This window comes from Eschrichtius robustus, chromosome 6, assembly GCF_028021215.1.
Source record: "Eschrichtius robustus isolate mEscRob2 chromosome 6, mEscRob2.pri, whole genome shotgun sequence".
Taxonomy (NCBI): domain Eukaryota; kingdom Metazoa; phylum Chordata; class Mammalia; order Artiodactyla; family Eschrichtiidae; genus Eschrichtius; species Eschrichtius robustus.
In genome coordinates this window covers 76,874,267-76,897,565 of record NC_090829.1, presented here as the reverse complement: position 1 = coordinate 76,897,565, position 23,299 = coordinate 76,874,267, and the positions used below count along the sequence as shown (strand labels likewise).

Below are 23,299 nucleotides of genomic sequence, written 5' to 3'. Positions count from 1 at the left end.
GAGCCGTGGGGAGGAAAATGGCTCAGTGCCCACTGTGCTAGGCAGTATTTACTCTACCCTTAAAGTCCTCCGCTTCTGGTTCCTCACGGGTCACAGCAGAAACCCTGGAACTGTGAGGCTGTGGAGTCACAAGAAAAGTTGACTGTGTTCAGAGTCAGTTCAGCAATGTGTGGTTGGGCAGTGTAAGTGGGCTGGGGCATGTTAGGATGTCCTGTGGCTTCCAACAAGTGTCTCTCTCTCCTGCTGGTGCAGTAGGGAGTGGATTAAACCTCCCACTTGTCTCCACTTCACCTGTCCCTAAAGCACGCATTGAGGGGGGCGTGGCTTTTGACGATTTCTAAAAGCTTTTTTTTTTTTTAACATCTTTATTGGAGTGTAAAAGGGGAAGTAACTAGGGAAAGTGAGCAGCTTCCTCCCCCTTCTCCTTGGTCCTCTTACTCGTTTTCTCTCTTCCCCTAGGCTCTGCAGGGAAACATGGAGGCTGGTGGCAGGGCCTTCTGCTAAGGGGGAGGGCTCTCCTGGGAAGCCAGGCTGTGGGCCACCCCCCACCCTGAGCACGATGACTGGTCCTGACTGGACCCCAGCAGGAAGGCTGCTTTTCTCCCAGTAGCTCTGAAAGTTCCTTGCTGTTGGACCCATACCCCCCTGATGACTGTGTGCCTTCTTTCCCCCTCTAGATGTTCGACTGGATAAGCCACAACAAGGAGTTATTCCTCCAGAGCCATACAGAGATTGGAGTCAGCTACCAGCATGCCCTTGACCTCCAGACGCAGCACAATCACTTCGCCATGAACTCCATGGTGAGTGCAGGGTCTCCTCTCGGGGGCAGGAGAATAACGAGGGGTACGGGGCCGGGGTACGGGGCCGCGGTGGAGAGGGCAGAAACAGACTTCCAAGCCGAGGAGGAATGAGAAACTCTGAACATGCGGCCTCTTTTAGCATTCCATTTGCCAAGATAGGGACGAGTGCAGGACACGTGGTGAGCCGGCTGTTCCCGCAGCAGATTATGGCCTCATTTCTGCCTCCGGACCCTGCTTTACATGGTGAAAGGATTGTGCTGGGGTTGTAGAAGCCATCAGCCCAGTGCAAGACTAGAAAGGAGAGTGCCCAGTTCCACTCCGCTGACTTAACCCACTGGCATGTGTGAGTCACTAAGCTGGGATGAGAGGCACCTCGGGCTGTGGCGCGTTGGAAACGGTTGAGTGAACTGGGCTGCTGAGACTAGAGAAGAGGAGCCTTGCGGGACACACGGTTGCTGCCTTCAGTTACGTGGAGGGCTGCCTTGGAGAGAAGAGGGTGGAATTGTTTTGTGTTGGTCTAGGAGGCAGAACGGTCCAGGGCACGGCAGTTGGAGGGGGAGGCAGCACATGGCTCAGGAGGTGGGATGTACTGGAAGTTAGTGAGCCCCCCAGGATGGGGAGACTTCAAGCAGACGCTGAATTCAGAGAGGGATGTTTGCTAGCTGTGTGGCCATAGGAAATTTACCTTCTGTGCTTCCATTTCTTCATCTGTAAAATGGAAATAATAATAGCCACCTTATAGGGTTGTTGTGAGGATTCAATGAGTTAATTGTAAGGTGACTGGAGATGTGCCTGGTGCATAGTCCGTTATCAGTAAATACTGGTATTATGATAATGATGATGCTGGTGATACAGGAATCTAGTCCAGATAACACCTGTGATTCCTCATAAAACTAACACTTTGGGATAGTAATTTTTCCATGTGGTCTCCCCAAGACTTTGAAATCTTGTCTGCCCCTTGAACCCACTGTATCTGAAATGTCTGCAGCCTAAGTATGCCTTGACATCTCTCTCTCTCCCCTCTGCCAGCTCTTTGTGCTTGTACTACTGGTACAAAAGAATAGCTCCACCGTTCCCCGTGTATTTGAACTCCAAAGACACCATATCATTTCATCTGGTGATGCTGGGAGGGGGGCGGGGGTTAGAAAAACGTAAACACAGAGGATCACAGAGGCCAGGAAGGAAGATAATTTCATTTTCTATGGAGTTGTTTTAACAGTGTTATACACTGGACTATGTTATACACAGAAATAATTCTGGCCTCAAGTTTTCAGTGTCTAGTTAGGAAGATAACTCAGACAGTCATGGTACAGCTTGATAAGTGCGGTGATAGAGATGCTGAGTGACCTAAGAAAAGTACAATCTCAGTGGTTTAAAGTAATAGAGGTTCATTTCTTGTTCCTACCACATGCCCGTCACTGGCTGATGGGGGCTGTTCTCATCGCACTCACTCGGGGACCCAGACTGAGGGAGCAGCCACTGTCTCAGATGCAGCCAGTGCCTCAGCAGACAAAGCAAGTAGCCAAGCGCACGCTAGCTCTGAAACCTTTCACCTAGAAGTGACGCATTTCACTACCCAACACCAGTCACACGGCCACATCTCACATCGTGGGTGGAGGTATATGGTCCTACCTCCACATGTTGGGGAGGAGAGAGTGGGTATTTGTGAATAGCCCTGATGATTAGCACAGGGAGCCATTGCAGGATGTAAGGTAGAGGTGAACAGCGTGAGATTTGCATGGGAAGGGACCTCTGGCTGCAGAACAGAAGGTTGTGGGACCAGGCAGGGAAAAGATCAATATTGACTGTGTTACCAATTTGGGCCACAGCAGTCTTGTCTTCATCTAAATGCAAAGACTAGTCCAACTAGTCTTCTATAATTATGTCTCATCCCAGGCTCGCTTTAGTCACAGAGGAGCAAACCAGTTGATCACAGGTGATTAAGAACATGAACTCAAATCTAGTCAGGTTTGATTATCTGTGTGCCTTGTGGATTTCCCCTGGTGAATTTTACAAATTCTGTGCCAGAATCTTCATGTCACCCAACTGCCTGGCCCTAAGGCAGACAAACTCATTTTAATAAGAAGCAAAGACAAACATAATTAGGGAGGTAAGTCTACCATCAAGCCCCTCAAAACAATGAACTACAAAGTTAAATAGAAAGAGCCTTTGGCTTTGAATTATCTGCACCACTGCTCTTCTCTGTTAATATGGATAACTGAGAGTTAATAGCACATCAAAAACCTTTCCTCTGACAAATTTACTTCTGAAGTCTCCATTTTCAGGACAAAAAAAATGAAAACGAGGGAGGAAATTTACTGAAGGGAAGCATCTTCTGGAGCTGGGAGGGAGGAAGAGGAGGTTTAATATACAACAGCCAATTAGCATGTGCCAGCCATCTCTAGTCTCCCATTGCCGTGAGTGCCTGCAGCACTCGGAGGCCTGTTTAGCCTGATTAGGCTGGCTCTCCTCTCTGGCTGCAGGGCAGGGGAAGGGAAATCCCAGGGTTGTTTGATCAAATTGGCTGAACTGGTGCGTTATAAACACCGCAGGTGCTTTTGTTAACTGGGAGGTTTACAGGTTTCTTATTAAAAGGGACTTCCCCTAAGACGGATGTCAGCAACCCAAGGAGGTGAATAGAGGGAATTACAGACTCCTTTTCTCTGGCCTGAGTGATGGATGTTGCTGCCAAGAAACAGATGAATTTAAGCAGCTACTGCTGGAGCCCAGTGACTGTAGGAATGATCAGTTACTCAGGGGAAGTGGGAATGTGGATTGTTTTGTAAGTTCACTGAGGCATTTCCTTTGCGGTTCTTGGAAAAGAACCTATACATATGCCCACACATCTGTCCATGTAAAGGTACATGCAGCGTACTTTGTTTCAGGCTACAGGTGAGTTCTTTGCTACTGAATCCTGTTTTATCAGTGAAATAGGCCAGTGATCCCTTACCTTTCGGGGAGGTCACAGACCCCTTTGAAATCTAATGAAAGTTGTGGGTCTTCTCTCCAGAGAAATGTATGTGGACAACTTATTTTAGGCATTTTCAGGGGATTCAAGGGAATCCTAAAGCCTATCGATCACCCTCCCCAATATAAGATCTCAAGAACCTCATGACTTCTTTCTTCATTCATTCCACAAATAATTAAGGATTAGACATTGTGCTGGATGTTGGGCATATAGTGGTGAACAAAATGGTCTGTCCGTGGAGGTTCCAGTGGAGAGACAGGTGATATTATATAATCTCATAAGTAAATATATAAATACAAATCAATAAGTCTCGTGTTGGAAGAGTAAGCGCTGCTACGATGGAGGATGACAAAAGGGGCTCCATTTAAATGAGGGGAGGTCAGGTATATTTTTCAATTAATAATCAGTATTGACTTAATGCTTATTGTTCATTCATTGATAGTAATTAATGGTCTGTGAGTTAACTCTATAAAGTACCAATTCTTCTTTATAATTTAAAGAACCCCTAGGTATACTGTTTGGTAAATGAAGATGATCTAGTTATAATTTATCTGTTTTTTAAGTTTTGTTTTGATATGTCTAGTTTTATATACCAGTTAAAGACCCGACCCCAGCTGAGGTGACCATTACTGAGAAATAATTGCATATCATTAAATCGTGGAAGCAAAATCAGAAATTTCCTAAATTTTGTCTGTGAATTGGTACCAATAAAGGCTATCACTTATTAACATGTGGAGAGTGTGGGAGTATAATGCCCCACTGAGTATGGTACGTGAGCAACTCTGAAAGAAAAAGGTTAAAATTGGTTGGTCTTTGGCTTTCTGTTATAACATGTTTTTTTGCAGTTTCCACTGGAGAATCCTATTCTTTTGATCTTTAATAATAATAATAATAACCCACCTACTAAACCCAGTGGGAAGATACTCTCTGGCTTCTTATAGTGCCTCATAAAGCCAGGTTTCCTGAGCTCTCTGGGGCCCTCCTTTTTCTTAATTTCGCCTTCTGTTGTGAAAGGCTTTCTCACAAATTCTCCTTCCCCTGAATGTGGCCTCCACCTCTGATGGGAGTGTGGGCAGATGGAAGTAGGGTCGGGTTGTACTGTAATACGCAACAGAACAATCAGGTAGCCATCTGTGCTCTAGTTCCTCATGAAAAAGACACTCACAGGAGTACATACAAACATAACACAGTCTTATTTACAATTTTAATTAGCTGGTTCTTTGGGAAAAATAAATTGCTAATGGTTTCTGTCTAGAGTTTTAAAATATGAAGTGATATTCATTTTCTATTGTTACGACTGTGAAGACTCACATTAGTGATAACCATGTGCAGCTGGACAGTAGGAAGCCTTTCTGCTGCGGCATGTTGATAGCTGCTTTAATCCTATTAATTTGCTCATCAGAGGCACATACTGCCACTTGATGGTGTGCAGATCAGACCAATTGCAGCAAAGCCTGTGGTGCTCTCTTTGTTTTGAGGGAAAGTTACAAATGGTAGCACCAAGGAAAATCAGATCTGGTGCAAGAGAGGTAAAGATTCTGAGCAGGTTTCCTGACCCCAGTTTGAGAAGCCTTGTTCTGGGGTCCTCTGTCATCTTTGATTCTCAGCAGCCCCAAACCATGATTCCGCAAGTAATTCCCTACCCCCAAACAGACAGCACTTCCTGTGATGAAGTGACCCCACTTCCATCGCCCACACTCCCATCAGAGCAGGAGGCCACACTCAGGGGAAGGAGAATTTGTGAGAAAGCCTTTCACAACAGAAGGCAGAATTAAGAAAAAGGAGGGCCCCAGAGAGCTCAGGTTTTGGAGAACACACACGTGCATGCACACACACACACACACACAGACACACACACACAGGCACACACACTGTTGTGATGTTTAATAGCCAGGATTTGACCCTGTCACAGCCACAAAGTCTCTTAGTACACATAAAACCTGTTGAAAAAGAGAAGAGATGAGTTTTAGCTTGTATGCATTAGTCTTTTTAGTACAATTTTTTTTTTCAAAGAATCTTGTAGTAGACTTGCTAAAAATGTAGATTTCTTTTTGGCTTCCACCCCAGTCCTAGAAAATCATAATCTCTGGGGGATGAGGCCCCCAAACCTCCATTTTTTAAACAAGTTTCATGGGTGATTTATGTACATATTAAAGTTAGAGAACTGTTGTTCTGTGGAGATGTATATGTATTTATAAAATAGTCACACCCTAAAATAAAGCATTACAGGTTCTGAAAGAGAGTCCACTTCTAGTATGACAGCATGAGGCGCTATGCAAACCTACTCTCCAGTGAAACTGGTGGACGTTATTTTAAAAGAACCATTTAAAGTCTCTAGAAATGGTCCTAAGTGCACACAGCAAATGAAGAAACATTCAAGAAAATTTACTAAAACTTGGTAAGAACAGTGAATCTGTGGTATTTGAACCAGGACCCTCTTTCCTCCCACCTCCCAGCTCAACGAAATGGAAACGCTACTCCAGACTCCAAACGCAACCAAGAACACAGGGTCTCCTTTGCCCCCAGCTCCCAAATGAAGGACTGTCTTCCCAGATAGGACATTTCATATCCTGGTCCAAGCTACCTGTTGCTGAAATTAAGTTCTAGGTGAGTGTGGCCAAGAGGTAGGGACTCCTTCTTCTGCCTAGCCCCCACTCACGGAGCAGAGGCTATACCATGGGCACAACACTGCTGAGAAATAGTGTTGCCTGGGAGTAGAAACAAGCTATAAAACAGAGAGCCCCAAATCTTGTCCCAAAGCAACTGCATTTATTTGCCATAGAGAGTAGAGAAGGTCAAGCCAATAGCACTCTCAAAAACGCCCTTAGGGAAGTTATGGTGAGAGGCAACTGGGAGAAGATTTCTAGAGTCACTGGAGATACAGGATAAATAGTAGGCAGGCTGGTTTGCCAGAGAGAAAGAGACTTCCTGGGGCCAGAACAAATCTTAAGTAGTGACCTCAGGAACTGTCCCTTCAAAGGAGCTTGGATTTGATTGGCTAGATCTGTGAAGCAGATCTATATTTATACCCCAGGACATTGTTGAAAGCAATAGAGTAATGAGCTGGAAATTAGTGGAACAGCTGGGTGTGGTCAGGGAAAGAGAACGTTAAAGAGAGGACTGCGAAGACCAGTGTCATCCCAGGGTGACTGTGGGCATACCCAAGGCTGCATCCCCTGAGGAGCAACATTAGAAGTTTCCCACTAAAATAATCCAGCCAGTCACTAAACAAATAAGCAAGTAAATAACAATAACAAGCCCCAGAAGTGTGGGAATCAGTACCCAGAGATGCTACAATGTATTATCTAAATGTCCAGGTTCCAGCAAAAAATTATGAGCTATGAAAAGAAACAGAAATGTATGATGGGGGGGTGGGGTGGGGGGAACAAATGGATAAAAAGCACACACTGGAAAAAGCAAGAAACAGAAAATGCCTGTGAGAGTGACCAGATATCAGATTTAACAAAGATTTCAAAGTAACCATTATAAATATGTTTTATTTAAAAAACCAAAAACTGAAGGAAACTATAATTGAAGAAGCAAAAGTAGGTATGATGATATCATCTCACCAAACAGAGAATATCAATAAAGAGATAGAATTTATTTTGAAAAGTAGCAAAAGGAAGTTCTGGAGTTGGAAAATACAATCCCTGAAATGAAAAATTCACTAGAGGAGGTCAACAATAAGTGAATTGGAAGAAGAACCTTGAAGATAGAGCAATAGAAATTATGCAATCTGAAGAACAGAAAGAAAAAAGAATGAGGAAATGTGAACAGAGCCTCAGAAAAATGCAGGACATCATCAAATGTACCATCATATGCATAATGGGAGTACTAGAACGAGAGAAGAGAGAAAGGAACATTTTTTTTAAATCATAGCTGAAATCTTCCCAAATATTGAAAAATAATCTACATAGCCAGGAAACTCAAGGAACTCCAAGTAGGATAAAGGAAAGAGATCCACAAACAGATTCATCATAGTGAAAATACTGAAACCTAAAGACAGGGAGAAAATCCTGAAAGCAGCAAGAGAGAAAGGAGTTGTCACAGGGGAATCCCAATAAGAATAATAACTGATTTCTCATCAGAAACAATGGAGCCCAGAAGGAAGTAGAATAACATATTCAAAGTGCTTAACGGAAAAAAACTGTCAACCAAGAATCCCATATTCAGCAAAGCTATCTTTCAAAAATGAAAGTGAAATACAGATATTTCCACATAATCAAATACTGAGGAAATTTGTTGCTAGCAGACACACCTTATGAGAAACAATAAAGGAATTTCTTTATGATGAAAGCGAGTGACCCCAGACTCGCTCTTTTGAATCTGTACGAAAAAGACAGAGAGCACTGGGAAAGGTAATTACATAACTATAAAAGACAACATAGGTGCAAATTTCTTCTTCTTTCTTCTCATCACTGACTTAAAAATCCATTGTATAAAATAATATGTATACATTACACTACTGAGCTTATAACATATAGAAATGTAACATATTTTCCAGTGACAGCACAAAGGAGGTAAGTGTAAAGCTGTATAGGGCTAAGGAAGTTACTCCAGATGGTAACTTGAATGCACAGGGACAGAAGAAAACACCCAGAAATGATAAATAAGGAGGTGAATATAACAAGAGCTATAAACTTATATTTACTCTGCTTTCGTCTCTCAGCTTCTTCAAAACACATAAAATTATAAAAAGTGATACAATCTAATGCTGGGTTTATAACATTTATAAATGTAATATGTATAATAACATCACAAAAAGAGGGGAAAGGGCTCACTCCCTCTTGCGAGAGCACCGGAATCACAACTAACTGCTGAACAATCATCAACAGGAAGACACTGGAACTCACCAAAAAAGATACCCCACATCCAAAGACAAAGGAGAAACCACAATGAGACAGTAGGAGGGGTGAAATCACAATAAAATCAAATCCCATAACTGCTGGGTAAGTGACTCACAAACTGGAGAACAATGTTACCACAGAAGTCCACCCACTGGAGTGAAGGTTCTGAGTCCCACGTCAGACTTCCCAACCTGGGGGTCCAGCAACGGGAGGAGGAATTCCTAGAGAATCAGACTTTGAAGGCTAGCGGGATTTGATTGCAGGACTTTGACAGGACTGGGGGAAACAGAGACTCCAGTCTTGGAGGGCACACACAAAGTAGTGTGTGCATCAGGACCCAGGGGAAGGAGCAGTGACCCTGTAGGAGACCGAACCAGACCTACCTGCTAGTGTTGAAGGGTCTCCTGCAGAGGCAGGGAGTGGCTATGTTTCACTGTGAGGACAAGGACACTGGCAGCAGAAGTTCTGGGAAGTACTCCTTGGCGTGAGCCCTCCCAGAGTCCACCATTAGCCCCACCAAAGAGCCCGAATAGGCTCCAGTGTTGGGTTGCCTCAGGCCAAACAACCAACAGGGAGGGAACCCAGCCCCACCCATCAGCAGACAAGAGGATTAAAGTTTTACTGAGCTCTGTCCACCAGAGCAACAGCCAGCTCTACCCACCACCACTCCCTCCCAACAGGAAACTTGCACAAACCTCTTAGATAGCCTCATCCACCAGAGGGCAGACAGCAGAAGCAAGAAGAACTACAATCCTGCAGCCTGTGGAAAAAAAACCCACATTCACAGAAAGATAGACAAGATGAAAAGGCAGAGGGCTATGTACCAGATGAAGGAACAAGATAAAACCCCAGAAAAACAACTAAATGAAGTGGAGATAGGCAACCTTCCAGAAAAATAATTCAGAATAATGATAGTGAAGATGATCCAGGACCTCGGAAAAACAATGGAGGCAAAGATCGAGAAGATGCAAGAAATGTTTAACAAAGACCTAGAAGAATTAAGGAACAAACAAACAGAGATGAACAATACAATAACTGAAATGAAAACTACACTAGAAGGAATCAATAGCAGAATAACTGAGGCAGAAGAACGGATAAGTGAGCTGGAAGACAGAACGGTGGAATTCACTGCTGCAGAACAGAATAAAGAAAAAAGAATGAAAAGAAATGAGGACAGCCTAAGAGACCTCTGGGACAACATTAAACGCAACAACATTCGCATTATAGGGGTACCAGAAGGAGAAGAGAGAGAGAAAGGACCAGAGAAAATATTTGAAGAGATTACAGTCAAAAAATTCCCTAACATGGGAAAGGAAATAGCCACCCAAGTCCAGGAAGTGCAGCAAGTCCCATACAGGATAAACCCAAGGAGAAACACGCCGAGACACATAGTAATCAAATTGGCAAAAATTAAAGACAAAGAAAAATTATTGAAAGCAGCAAGGGAAAAATGAAAAATAACATACAAGGGAACTCCCATAAGGTTAACAGCTGATTTCTCAGCAGAAACTCTACAAGCTAGAAGGGAGTGGCGTGATATACTTAAAGTGATGAAAGGGAAGAACCAACAACCAAGATTACTCTACCTGGCAAGGATCTCATTCAGATTCGATGGAGAAATCAAAAGCTTTACAGACAAGCAAAAGCTAAGAGAATTCAGCACCACAAAACCAGCTCTACAACAAATGCTAAAGGAACTTCTCTAAGTGGGAAACACAAGAGAAGAAAAGGACCTACAAAAACAAACCCAAAACAATTAAGAAAATGGTCACAGGAACATACATATCGATAATTACCTTAAACGCGAATGGATTAAATGCTCCAACCAAAAGACACAGGCTCGCTGAATGGATACAAAAACAAGACCCATATATATGCTGTCTACAAGAGACCCACTTCAGACCTAGAGACACATACAGACTGAAAGTGAGGGGATGGAAAAAGATATTCCATGCAAATGGAAATCAAAAGAAAGCTGGAGTAGCTATACTCATATCAGATAAAATAGACTTTAAAATAAAGAATGTTACAAGAGACAAGGAAGGACACTCCATAATGATCAAGGGATCAATCCAAGAAGAAGATATAACAATTATAAATATATATGCACCCAACATAGGAGCACCTCAATACATAAGGCAACTGCTAACAGCTATAAAAGAGGAGATCGACAGTAACACAATCATAGTGGGGGACTTTAACACCTCACTTACACCAATGGACAGATCATCCAAAATGAAAATAAATAAGGAAACAGAAGCTTTAAATGATACAGTAGACCAGATAGATTTAATTGATATTTATAGGACTTTCCATCCAAAAAGAGCAGATTACACTTTCTTCTCAAGTGCACACGGAACATTCTCCAGGATAGATCACATCTTGGGTCACAAATCAAGCCTCAGTAAATTTAAGAAAACTGAAATCATACCAAGCCTCTTTTCTGACCACAACGCTATGAGATTAGAAATGAATTACAGGGGAAAAAACGTAAAAAACACAAACACATGGAGGCTAAACAATACGTTACTAAATAACCAATCGATCACTGAAGAAATCAAAGAGGAAATCAAAAAATACCTAGAGACAAATGACAGTGAAAACACGACGATCCAAAACCTATGGGATGCAGCAAAAGCAGTTCTAGAGGGAATTTTATAGCTATACAAGCCTACCTCAAGAACCAAGAAAAATCTCAAGTAAACAATTTAACCTTACACCTAAAGGGACTAGAGAAAGAAGAACAAACAAAACCCAAAGTTAGCAGAAGGAAAGAATTCATAAAGATCAGAGCAGAAATAAATGAAATAGAAACAAAGAAAACAATAGCCAAGATCAATAAAACTAAAAGCTGGTTCTTTGAGAACATAAACAAAATTGATCAACCATTAGCCAGACTCATCAAGAAAAAGCGGGAGAGGACTCAAATCAATAAAATTAGAAATGAAAAAGGAGAAGTTACAACGGGCACCGCAGAAATACAAAGCGTCCTAAGAGACTACTACAAGCAACTCTATGCCAATAAAATGGACAACCTGGAAGAAATGGACAAATTCTTAGAAAGGTATAACCTTCCAAGACTGAAGCAGGAAGAAACAGAAAATATGAACAGACCAATCACAAGTAATGAAATTGAAACTGTGATTAAAAATCTTCCAACAAACAAAAGTCCAGGACCAGATGGCTTCACAGGTGAATTCTATCAAACATTTAGAGAAGAGCTAACACCCATCCTTCTCAAACTCTTCCCAAAAAATTGCAGGGGAAGGAACACTCCCAAACTCATTCTATGAGGCCACCATCACCCTGTTACCAAAACCAGACAAAGATACTACAAAAAAAGAAAATTACAGACCAATATAACTGATGAATATAGATGCAAAAATCCTCAACAAAATACTAGCAAACAGAATCCAACAACACATTAAAAGGATCATACACCTTGATCAAGTGGGCTTTATCCCAGGGATGCAAGGATTCTTCAATATACGCAAATCAATCAATGTGATACACCATATTAACAAATTGAAGAAGAAAAACCATATGATCATATCAATAAATGCAGAAAAAGCTTTTGACAAAATTCAACACCCATTTATGATAAAAACTCTCCAGAAAGTGGGCATAGAGGGAACCTACCTCAACATAATAAAGGCCATATACGACACACCCACAGCAAACATCATTCTCAATGGTGAAAAACTGAAAGCATTTCCTCTAAGATCAGGAACGAGACAAGGATGTCCACTGTCACCACTATTATTCAACATAGTTTTGAAAGTCCTAGCCACAGCAATCAGAGAAGAAAAAGAAATAAAAGGAATACAAATTGGAAAAGAAGAAGTCAAACTGTCACTGTTTGCAGATGACATGATACTATACATAGAAAATCCTAAAGATGCCACCAGAAGACTACTAGAGCTAATCAATGAATTTGGTAAAGTTGCAGGATACAAAATTAATGCACAGAAATCTCTTGCATTCCTATACAGTAATGATGAAAAATCTGAAAGAGAAATTATGGAAATACTCCCATTTACCACTGCAACAAAAAGAATAAAATACCCAGGAATAAACCTACCTAGGGGGACAAAAGACCTGTATGCAGAAAACTATAAGACACTGATGAAAGAAATTAAAGATGATACCAACAGATGGAGAGATATACCATGTTCTTGGATTGGAAGAATCAATATTGTGAAAATGACTATACTACCCAAAGCAATCTACAGATTCAATGCAATCCCTATCAAATTACCAATGGCATTTTTTATGGAACTAGAACAAATCATCTTAAAATTTGTATGGAGACACAAAAGACCCCGAATAGCCAAAGCAGTCTTGAGGGAAAAAAACGGAGCTGGAGGAATCAGACTCCCTGACTTCAGACTATACTACAAAGCTACAGTAATCAAGAGCATATGGTACTGGCACAAAAACAGAAACATAGATCAATGGAACAAGATAGAAAGCCCAGAGATAAACCCACGCACCTATGGTCAACTAATCTATGACAAAGGAGACAAAGATATACAATGGAGAAAAGACAGTCTCTTCAATAAGTGGTGCTGGGAAAACTGGACAGCTACATGTAAAAGAATGAAATTAGAACACTCCCTAACACCATACACAAAAATAAACTCAAAATGGATTAGAGACCTAAATGTAAGACCGGACGCTATAAAACTCTCAGAGGAAAACATAGGAAGAACACTCTTTGACATAAATCACAGCAAGATCTTTTTTGATCCACCTCCTAGAGTAATGGAAATAAAAACAAAAATAAACAAATGGGACCTAATGAAACTTCAAAGCTTTTGCACAGCAAAGGAAACCATAAACAAGACGAAAAGACAACCCTCAGAATGGGAGAAAATATTTGCAAACAAATCAACGAACAAAGGATTAATCTCCAAAATATATAAACAGCTCATGCAGCTCAATATTAAAGAAACAAACAACCCAATCCAAAAATGGGCAGAAGACCTAAACAGACATTTCTCCAAGGAAGACATACAGATGGCCAAGAAGCACATGAAAAGCTGCTCAACATCACTAATTATTAGAGAAATGCAAATCAAAACTACAATGAGGTATCACCTCACACCAGTTAGAATGGGCATCATCAGAAAATCTACAAACAACAAATGCTGGAGAGGGTGTGGAGAAAAGGGAACCCTCTTGCACTGTTGGTGGGAATGTAAATTGATACAGCCACTATGGAGAACAGTATGGAGGTTGCTTAAGAAACTAAAAATAGAATTACCATATGACCCAGCAATCCCACTACTGGGCATATACCCAGAGAAAACCATAATTCAAAAAGACACATGCACCCCAATGTTCCTTGCAGCACTATTTACAATAGCCAGGACATGGAAACAACCTAAATGCCCATCGACAGACGAATGGATAAAGAAGAAGTGGTACGTATATACAATGGAATATTACTCAGCCATAAAAAGCAACGAAATTGAGTCATTTGTAGAGACGTGGATGGATCTAGAGACTGTCATACAGAGTGAAGTAAGTCAGAAAGAGAAAAACAAATATCGTATATTAACGCATATAGGTGGAACCTAGAAAAATGGTACAGATGAACCGGTTTGCAAGGCAGAAATAGAGACACAGATGAAGAGAACAAACATATGGACACCAAGGGAGGAAAGCGGGGGTGGGAGTGGTGTGATGAATTGGGAGATTGGGATTGACATATATGCACTAATATGTATAAAATGGATAACTAATAAGAACCTGCTGTTTAAAAAAATAAGTAAAATAAAATTCAAAAAAAAAAAAAGAAAAGAGGGGAAAAGGAATAAAGCTATACAGGAGTGACATTTTAATATCTCAGTGGAATTAAGTTAGTATGCCTCTGAAGCTGATTCTCGTAAGTTAAGATATTCATGTTAAACCCTAGAACAACAGCTAAGAAAATAACAAAAAAAAATAGAGAAAAAAGTTAGCAGAGATATTAAAATACTACATTATAAAATATTCACTTAATACAAAAGAAAGCACTATAGAAAGAACAGGTGTAAAGACAGACATGTGACATATAGAAAAAGTAAAATGGCTGGCATAATTCCAACTATATCAATAATGACATTAAATGTGAAAAGGTTAAACAATCTAATCAAAGGTAGAAATTGTCAAATGGATTTAAAAAAAAAAGATCCAACAATATATTGTCTATAGGAGAAACACGTTAGATTCAAGATTATGATAGATTGAAAGTAGAAGGATGGAAACAGATGTATTATGAAAACAGCGATCATAAGAAAACCTACAGTGACTACACTAATAACAGACTTTTAAATAGACTTCAAAACGAAACAAAACAAAACAAAAATGTTACTGGAGAAAATGGGGAGCATTTTGTAATGATGGAAGAGTTACTCCATCAGGAAGATATAAAAATTATAAGCATATGTACCTAACAATGTAACACCAAAATAAATGAAGCAAAAACTGACAAAAATGATGAGAGAAATACAATTCAAAAATAATAGATACTTTCATACCCCACTTTTAATAATAGTTAGAACAGCTAAGCAGAAGATCAGTAAGAAAGTAGAAGACTTGAATGAAGAAATAGACTATAAACCAAATCAACCTATAGAACACTCCACCCAACAACAGCAGACTCTACGTTCTTCTCAAGAGCGCATGGAACATTGCCCAGAATAGACCATAAATTGGCAATAAAAGAAATCTTAATAAATAAAAGGGATAAAAATAATATAAAATATGTTCTCTGACCACAATGGAATGAAATTAGAAATCAGCAACAGAAAGAAATTTGGGGAATTCACAAATATGTGGAAATTAAATAACACTCTCTTAAATATACAATGGATCAAAGAAGTAATAAAAAGGGAAATTAGAGAATACTTTAAAATGAATGAAAATGAAGACACAGAATATCAAAACTTATAGGCTGCAGCTAAAGCCATGCTTGGAGAGAAATGTATGGCTGTAAATACCTGTAGTAAAAAAAAGAAAAAAAATCTAAATTAATATCCTAAACCTCCACCTTAAGGCACTAGAAGAAGAAGAGCAAACTAAGCCTAAAACAAACAGAAGGAAGGAAGTAATAAAGACTAGAGTGAAAATTAATGAAATAGAGAAGAAAAAAACAGTAGAAAAAAATCAGTGAAACCAAAAGCTGGTTCTTTGAAAAGATCAACAAAATTGACAAACCTTTAGCTAGAATAACCAAGAAAAAAAATTACTGGCATCAGAAATGAAAGAGGGGATATTACTACCAACCTTACAGAAACAAAAAGGATTATAAATGAATACTACAAACAATTGTACGCCAATAAATTAGATAACTTAGATGAAATGGACAAAAACCCAGGCCCAGAGGGCTTTACCACTGAATTCTATCAAACATTTAAAGAGTTAATACTAATTCTTAAGAAGCTTTTCAAAAAAAAAAATACAAAAGGAGGAAATACTCCCAACTCTTTCTATGAGGCTAGTATTACTTTGATACCAAAACCAAACAAAAACATTACAAAAGAAAAGAAAGCTACTGACCAATATTGCTTATGAATATGGATGTAAAAATGTCCAACGAAATGCTAACAACAAACCAAATCTAGCAACATACAGAAAGAATTATATACTCTGATGAATTGGGAATTACCCCAGGATTGTGAGGTTGGTTTAACATCAGTAAAATAAAAAACAAAAATCACATGATTATCTCAATAGACCCAGAAAAACTATTTGACAGAATTCAATACACTTTCATAATAAAAACACTCAACAAACTGGGACTAGAAGAGAACTTCCTCAGCCTGATAAAGGGCACCTATGGAAAACCCACAGCTAACATCATGCTTCATGGTGAAAGACTGGATACCCTCTCCCTAGGATCAGGAACAGGATAAGTCTGCCACTTCTAATTAACACTGGAAGTTCTAGCCAGGACAGTTATTCAGGAAAAAGAAAAGACATCTAGATTAGAAAGGAAGAAGTAAAACTATCTCTATTCTCAGATGTCATGACTTTGTATATGGAAAATCCTAAGGCATTTACTATAAAATTATTAGAACTAGTAAATTATTAGAATTAATAAATGAGTTCAGATTTCAGGATATTTCTACACACAGTGAACAATCTGGAAGTGAAATTAAGAAAACTATTCCATTTATAGTAGCATCAAAAAGCATAAAATACTTGGGAAAAATTTAACAAAAGTGCAAAACTTGTACTCTGAAAACTATAAAACGTTTAAAGAAATTTAAGATCTAAATAAAGGGAAAAACATCTCATACTCATGGAGTGAAAGACTTAAATATTGTTAAGATGGCCATGCTCCCCAAATTAATATACAGATTCAGCACATCTCTATCAGAATCCTAGCTGGCTTCTTTGTAGAAGCTAACTAGTGGATTCTAAAATTTGTATGGAATTGCAAGGGACCCAGAATAGCCAAAATAATCTTTAAAAAGAACAAAGTTGGAGGACTCATATTTCCTGATCTCAAAATTTACCACAAAACCACAGTAATCAAGACAGTATGGTACTGGCATAAGTATAGACATAAAGATCAATGGAGTAGAATTGAGAGTCCATAAATAAAGTCATATGTCTGTGGTCAACTGATTTTTGACAAGTGTTCCATGACCATTCAATGTGGAAAGAATAGTCTTTTCAACAAATGGTGCTGGGACAACTGGATAGACATGTGCAAAAAATGAAGTTGGATCCTTACCTCATACTAAATAAAAAATAGATAAATTAGACTTCATCAAAATTAAGAACTTTTGTGATTCAAAAGTTACAATCAAGAAAGTAAAAAAGGCAGCCCACAGAATGGGAGAAAATATTTGCAATTCATTTATCTGATAAGGGACTTGTATGTAGAATCTATAATACAGAATAAGAGAATAAAGAACTCTTCCAACTCAGTAACAAAGAGACAAGTAACCCAATGGAAAAATGGACAAAGAATCTGAATAGTCATTTCTCCCAAGAAGATAAACAAATGGTCAATAAGTGTATGAAAAGATGCTTGAAAGTGCGTGAAAAGCTGTTAGTCATGAGGGAAATGCAAATCAAAACCACGATGAGATACCTTTTCACATCCTTTAGGATAGCTATAATCAAAAAGTCAGATAATAACAAATGTTGGTGAGGACCTTGAGAAAGCCGAATCCTCATACAATGCTTGAGGGAGTGTAACATGGTGTGGCCATTTGGAATACAGTCTGGCAATTCCTCAGTTAAACATTGAGCTACCCTATGACCCAGAGATTCAACTGCTATGTATATACTCAAGAGAAATGACAACATATGTCCATACAAAAGTCCATACATTATACACAAATGTTTAAGGAAACATTAATAATAGCCAGAAGGCGGAAAAAACCCAATTGTCCATCGACTGATGAATGGATAAACAAAATGTGGTATATACATATAATAGAATATTATTTGGCCTAAAAAGGAATGAAGTGCTGATACATGCCCTAACATGGATAAACTTTGAAAACATCTTACTAAGTGAAAGAATCCAGTCACCAAAGACCACATATTTATATGAGTCCATTTATATGAACAGTCTAGAATAGGCAAACCTATAGAAACAGAAAGTAGTAGGCTTGGGATGGATGGAGGATAGAGGAACAGTAGTGAAAGGAAAGGGTACAGGGTTTCTTTTGACGATAAAAATGTTGTAAAATTGACTGTGATGTTGGTTGCACATATCTGTATACCAAATACTATTATACTAAAACCCACTGAGTTATATACACTGAGTTTAAATGGGTGAATTGTATGGTATGTGAATTATATCTCAATACAACTGTTAAGAAGAAGGAGGGGAAGGAGGAAGAGAAGGAGGAAGAGGAGAAAAAGACAACTGGAGAGTGAATGTTTTGTAAATGGGTTCCCGCTACCTTTAAGATATAATCTTCTTAATGGTTGAAGGTAATGACCATGACAGAGCATGGGCACCAACCATGGTGGTGTTGGCAAAGCTGAGATAGGAGGCTCTGGGTGCACCACTCGGTACTCACTCATTGGTGTATTCAACAAACTTTTGATGTTGTGTTCTTTTTGCCCTTTGCTGGACACTAAGAACAGCAAGATTCACAAGACACAAAGCTGCCTTCAAGGAGCTTGCAGTTTAGCCATCCTTAAATTCATATGCCTAATGTGAGGAGAATTTTGCCCACTAGGATATAAGCTCTTAAGGACAGAGCTTTGTTTCATTCACACCCATATCTCCAGGGCCTGTAACAATGCCTGGCACCTAGTAGGTGTCTAATAAATGCTCGTTGAATGAATAGGATATTAAGCATGCTACAGCATCTGTTACCAACCTGGAGCAGAGTTTGGCAGCGAGGATGCAGAACTGGCAAGGCATGGCCTTTACTTTTGAGGGAACCCTACAGGACGTGACTTGAGCAGAAGCTGAACAGCCATGAAAAGAAGGTGAATGAGAGCAATAGTTTCCATCATGGGTGGGCCTGGGAACCAGGATGCTTACAGGGTCCCCAGGTGATGCACAGTAAAGTCCAGGAACCACTGGATGGTCTTTTAAGTTCCACCTGACCTCAAGCATCTTTGTTTCTGAGGTTCTAATGCTAAAGATGGAAGTAAAGCCATTAAAATGTGTCCTTCCCTGACAAGAATGAACGTGATCCAGTGTTTCCTGTTAGCACTGAGATTCCCAAAAGCAGGTCTTCTAAGGAAACCTGCGCTTGTAAAATGCTTCATGTATCACCAACCAGACCTATTCTTACTAATCGAGTTGAACAGGATGCAGTGTTTGTTGTCTCCACAAACAGCCTTGTGGGTGGAATTTCCATTTTCTTCTAACTCAGTGGGAGAATTAGATTTATTTTCTGATCTGCTCAGGGTCCATTTATGATCCTTGCTCTTGGCACCATTGTCAGCATTAGAATTGTCCTAAGGAGAAAGGAGTATGCTTTGAACTAAGCCCAGTGAAGCTGGTGCACATGTCTAAGGCAGCAGCCCTTCATCCTGATGGCCCACTGGAGTCACCTCGGGAGCTTTGAAAAAACACCACATCTGGGCCCCACTGCCCTGGACTCTGATTTAACTGTGCTGGGATGTCTCCCAGGAAACCTGTACAAGGTGGAGAACCAGACTGAGAATCACTGAATCAGGTGGAGGAAATAAGCCAACTGACATTAGCCCTAGGGTCAAACTCTAAAGCTATTGGATAATTAACCTGTGGAGTTGGAGGACTTCCCTTCAAGGTCAGGAGCATCCAGGGAGAAATAGTATCTGTCTTTACTCTCTGTTCCTTGCTCCCTACTCCAGCCTCTCCAGGTGCCCCATTTTCCTTTACTCACCAGACTCTAATCAGCCATGTTTTAGGGATTGGCCCCTATTCAAACCAGAAACAGAGGGAAGCTCCTTGGCAGAGGCAAAGCATCACTCTGTACCACTCAGTATCACCCTGCTGCACAATGCTGGCTCCCCTCACCTTGCTGCCCAGTCACGTGGCCTAGGTCCCTTCTGAAAGGCTTCTCTGAGCTGACCTGCAGGGCTTGGCTGACCATACAGATTTCTGACTCGTGGCTGGCACTGGCCTGGTTCAGCCTGCTCTCCTGATCATTCACCCCCTCCAGGGCACAGGCTTCCCTCCTCTTCCACCTCACTCCTGGCTCTCTGCCCAACACCCTTGGTACCTTTTTTCTAGCTTTAATCCACTACTCTCGGGGGCCCTCTGTCAACATGTTCTTGCCCTCAGGATATTTGCTGTGCCCCCCTGAGCCTTGTAGCTCAATTTACCCACACACTTTGACATATGCAGCCAGTGCCTGCTCTCTGCCAGGTCTGTAGCTGCCAAGGAGTTAATTTGTCTGAAATTCAGCCAAAGCTGACTCATGCCTCTTCTCTGAGGTCTCCTGGAGCCGAATGAAAGGCATGAAATGGTCTGTGAAACCTAGCACGTCAGATGAGATAATGTACACGAAAGGGCTTAAACTGTAAAGCACGACACAAATATGAAGTATTGATAATAATAAGCAGCAGCAACATTGCATATGCCTTTCTGGAGCATGGCTGATAGCCGACCAGGAGTACCAGACAAGGGACAGAGACTGATCAGGGACAGGCAAGACGTTTACGAATCAGAAGATTCAAGAACTGAGAGGTCAGGACTAGATAGGCAGATGAGAAGGGAGCAGTGCCAAAAAAAGAAAACAAAACAGAGGTCAGAGTTCGCGACTCAACCAGAGGCCCAGAAATGAGGAAGAACTAAAGGATTTCCATCAGCAAGTCCACTTGGTTCTGCCCTCAAAGTATATCCAGAATCTGGCCACGTGTTTCCACTTCCACAGCCATTACCTGCCTGGACTATTGTAGTAGCTCCTATATGGTCTCCCTGCTTCCACCTTTGTTTCCTTACAATCCATTCTTAACATAACAGGCCTAGCGATCCTGCCAAAGGTATGCCACTCCTGTGCTCAAAATGCTTTAATCCTTCTCAGGATAAAAGCTGAAGTCCCTTACCATGGCTTATGAGGCTCTATGTGGTCTGGACCCCCATTACCCCTCCAATCTCATCCTCTACCACCTACTCATCTGCTCCAGTCACCCTGGGCTTCTTGCTGTTTCTTGAATGCTCCAAGGTCATTCCTGCCTCGTGGTCTTTGCCCCTGCTGTTTCCTTACCTGGAGCCTCTTCCTGGCTGTTCATTCTCTCACTTCATTCAGGGCTAAGCTCCAGTGTCACCCTCAGTTTCAGGGGTCAGCCTGTCCTGACTTCTCTATCTTAAGTAGCACTTCCCAGCCCCACCATGCTCTATCCTTTTCCCAGCTATATTTTGTATAGCAGTGAAATAAGAAATATATAGTAGATATTACCTTATTGTCTGACTCTTCTAAAATGTAAGCTCCATGAGCATAGGAGTTTTGTCTGCTTGTTCCCTGCTTGCACAGTGCCTTGAATTACTGGATGAATGGTTGAATAAACAAATAGGATAGCAGATTTAAGACTCTGACAATAAATCACTATATTGAGTAAAGGGGCAAAGAATTGCCTTAATCCTGAGCTTTACTGTGCTTCTGTAGAGACAGGAACCTGTTCCTCAAGGTGACTGGCCTTGGATTTACAAGTAGAGATTATTCTTCCAAGGAGGGAGAGGACAAGAAAAGTCCACCTGCCAGGCTCCTGCCCATTCTGGAGCTGAGCTATTCTGGGAATTCCAAGGGCAAGTCAAGGACCCCAGTGGGGAGGCTTCAGAGAAGTAGAAATTTTTATTGAATTCTCTCTCCAGGAGCCCTGTTTTACTGGGATATGAGTTTTTGAATCTTTGGGAGCAATTTCTCTTCATCATCTCCCTTGAGGGACATCTTTGGTTGGCTTAACTGCTTTCACATTTATGGCAAAGTAAAACAGCACAGTGGGAAAGAACATGGGTACTTGGTGCTAACCGTGGCTCTGTATTTCCTTCCTAGTTGTGAGATCACAGGCAAGTTATTTCAGTTTCTCAGAGCCTCACTACCTCGTCCATAAATGGAGGATAGTGTTGGTACCTTTGCCAGGGATGTTGTAAAGATGAAATGTGATCATGCATTTTAAGCACAACATTTGGCATGATGTTATGCTTGGCAAATTTTCAGCTCTTATCATTGTCAGGGTCAGGAGTGGTAGAAGAAATAGTTCTCCTTGTTCGGGGCAGCTCCTCATAGTTCCCATCTGTAGAGAGTCTCAAACTTTAATGTGCATACGTATCACTTGGGACAATCTTGGTAAAATGCAGATTCTGATCCAGAAGATCGGGAAAGGGCCTGAGATTCTGCATTTCTAACCAGTTCCCAGGTTGCGCTGATGCCAGGACCAAGCTCTGAATAGCTAAGAGAAATGCAGAAGAAAGGCCTGGGAAATAAAATACTGGTGAATGTGTTTCTGTGAAGTTCTATAGCCTCTCATTCCGACCTCAAAGGCAGCCTGAAATTACTACATCCTAACTCAGAAGAGCTACATTGTTTCCAGCCTCTTTCCCTGCTGGCCTCCCTGAATCTAATTCCAGCTGTACCCATCCCTCCCTACCTTTTCAATCGTGCAATAATGCCTCATACAAAGACACTCACCCTTTTAAGGAAGTTTCACTCAGAGCTGAGAGAGGAGAGACAGAAGGTTTTCTCTTTTACTTAAATCTGCTCCTGGGTTTCCTTGGCCCTCGGACATATGGCCAGGCGTTTGTTTTCATGGCTGCTTAATGGTTTGTAAGGCAATTGCTGGAGGAAACACTGCTACAGCAAGCCAGGCGAGAGAGACAGAGGGTTTCACAAGCCAGTGTTATCTTTGCTGAGCACCAGGGCTGTTCCAGCTTCTTTCCTCTCTCTGCCCGACAGTGACAGATGGCTTCCACATGGTCTGACCTACTGTTTGGCCAGCCCTGACCAGATAGTCATCCATCAGCTGCCCTGTTTGTTTCCCTAGAGAGCACCCTGTGGTTTGAGAAGTTAGAGGTTTCATTTAGAGCTCACCGCATCTCATAGCTATTGTAGTAGAGTTTCAAGTGTGGACAGTTCTCATTCCAGATGTTCCTATCCCGGTGTCCATATGTTTCGAGGTGGGATCAGCAGGTTTACATGGTAATGTTCAACTAATTAATCATAAGCTGATACTTTAACAGCTTCAGGACCCAAAGTGGGTTTCGTACTAGCAAAGATGTAAGCGATCAT

General features: G+C 40.9%; 1 protein-coding gene across 4 annotated transcripts in view; it reads left to right on the top strand.

The window, feature by feature from the left end:
* LOC137766390 (kalirin) overlaps nt 1-23,299 on the top strand; it is a 469,434-nt gene that overhangs the window by 247,211 nt on the left and 198,924 nt on the right. For all 4 annotated transcript variants that reach the window (XM_068546591.1, XM_068546590.1, XM_068546593.1 and 1 more), the window contains exon 6: nt 678-800. In XM_068546591.1, the coding sequence (XP_068402692.1) occupies nt 678-800 (123 nt within the window). The remainder of the gene's footprint in view (nt 1-677; nt 801-23,299) is intronic.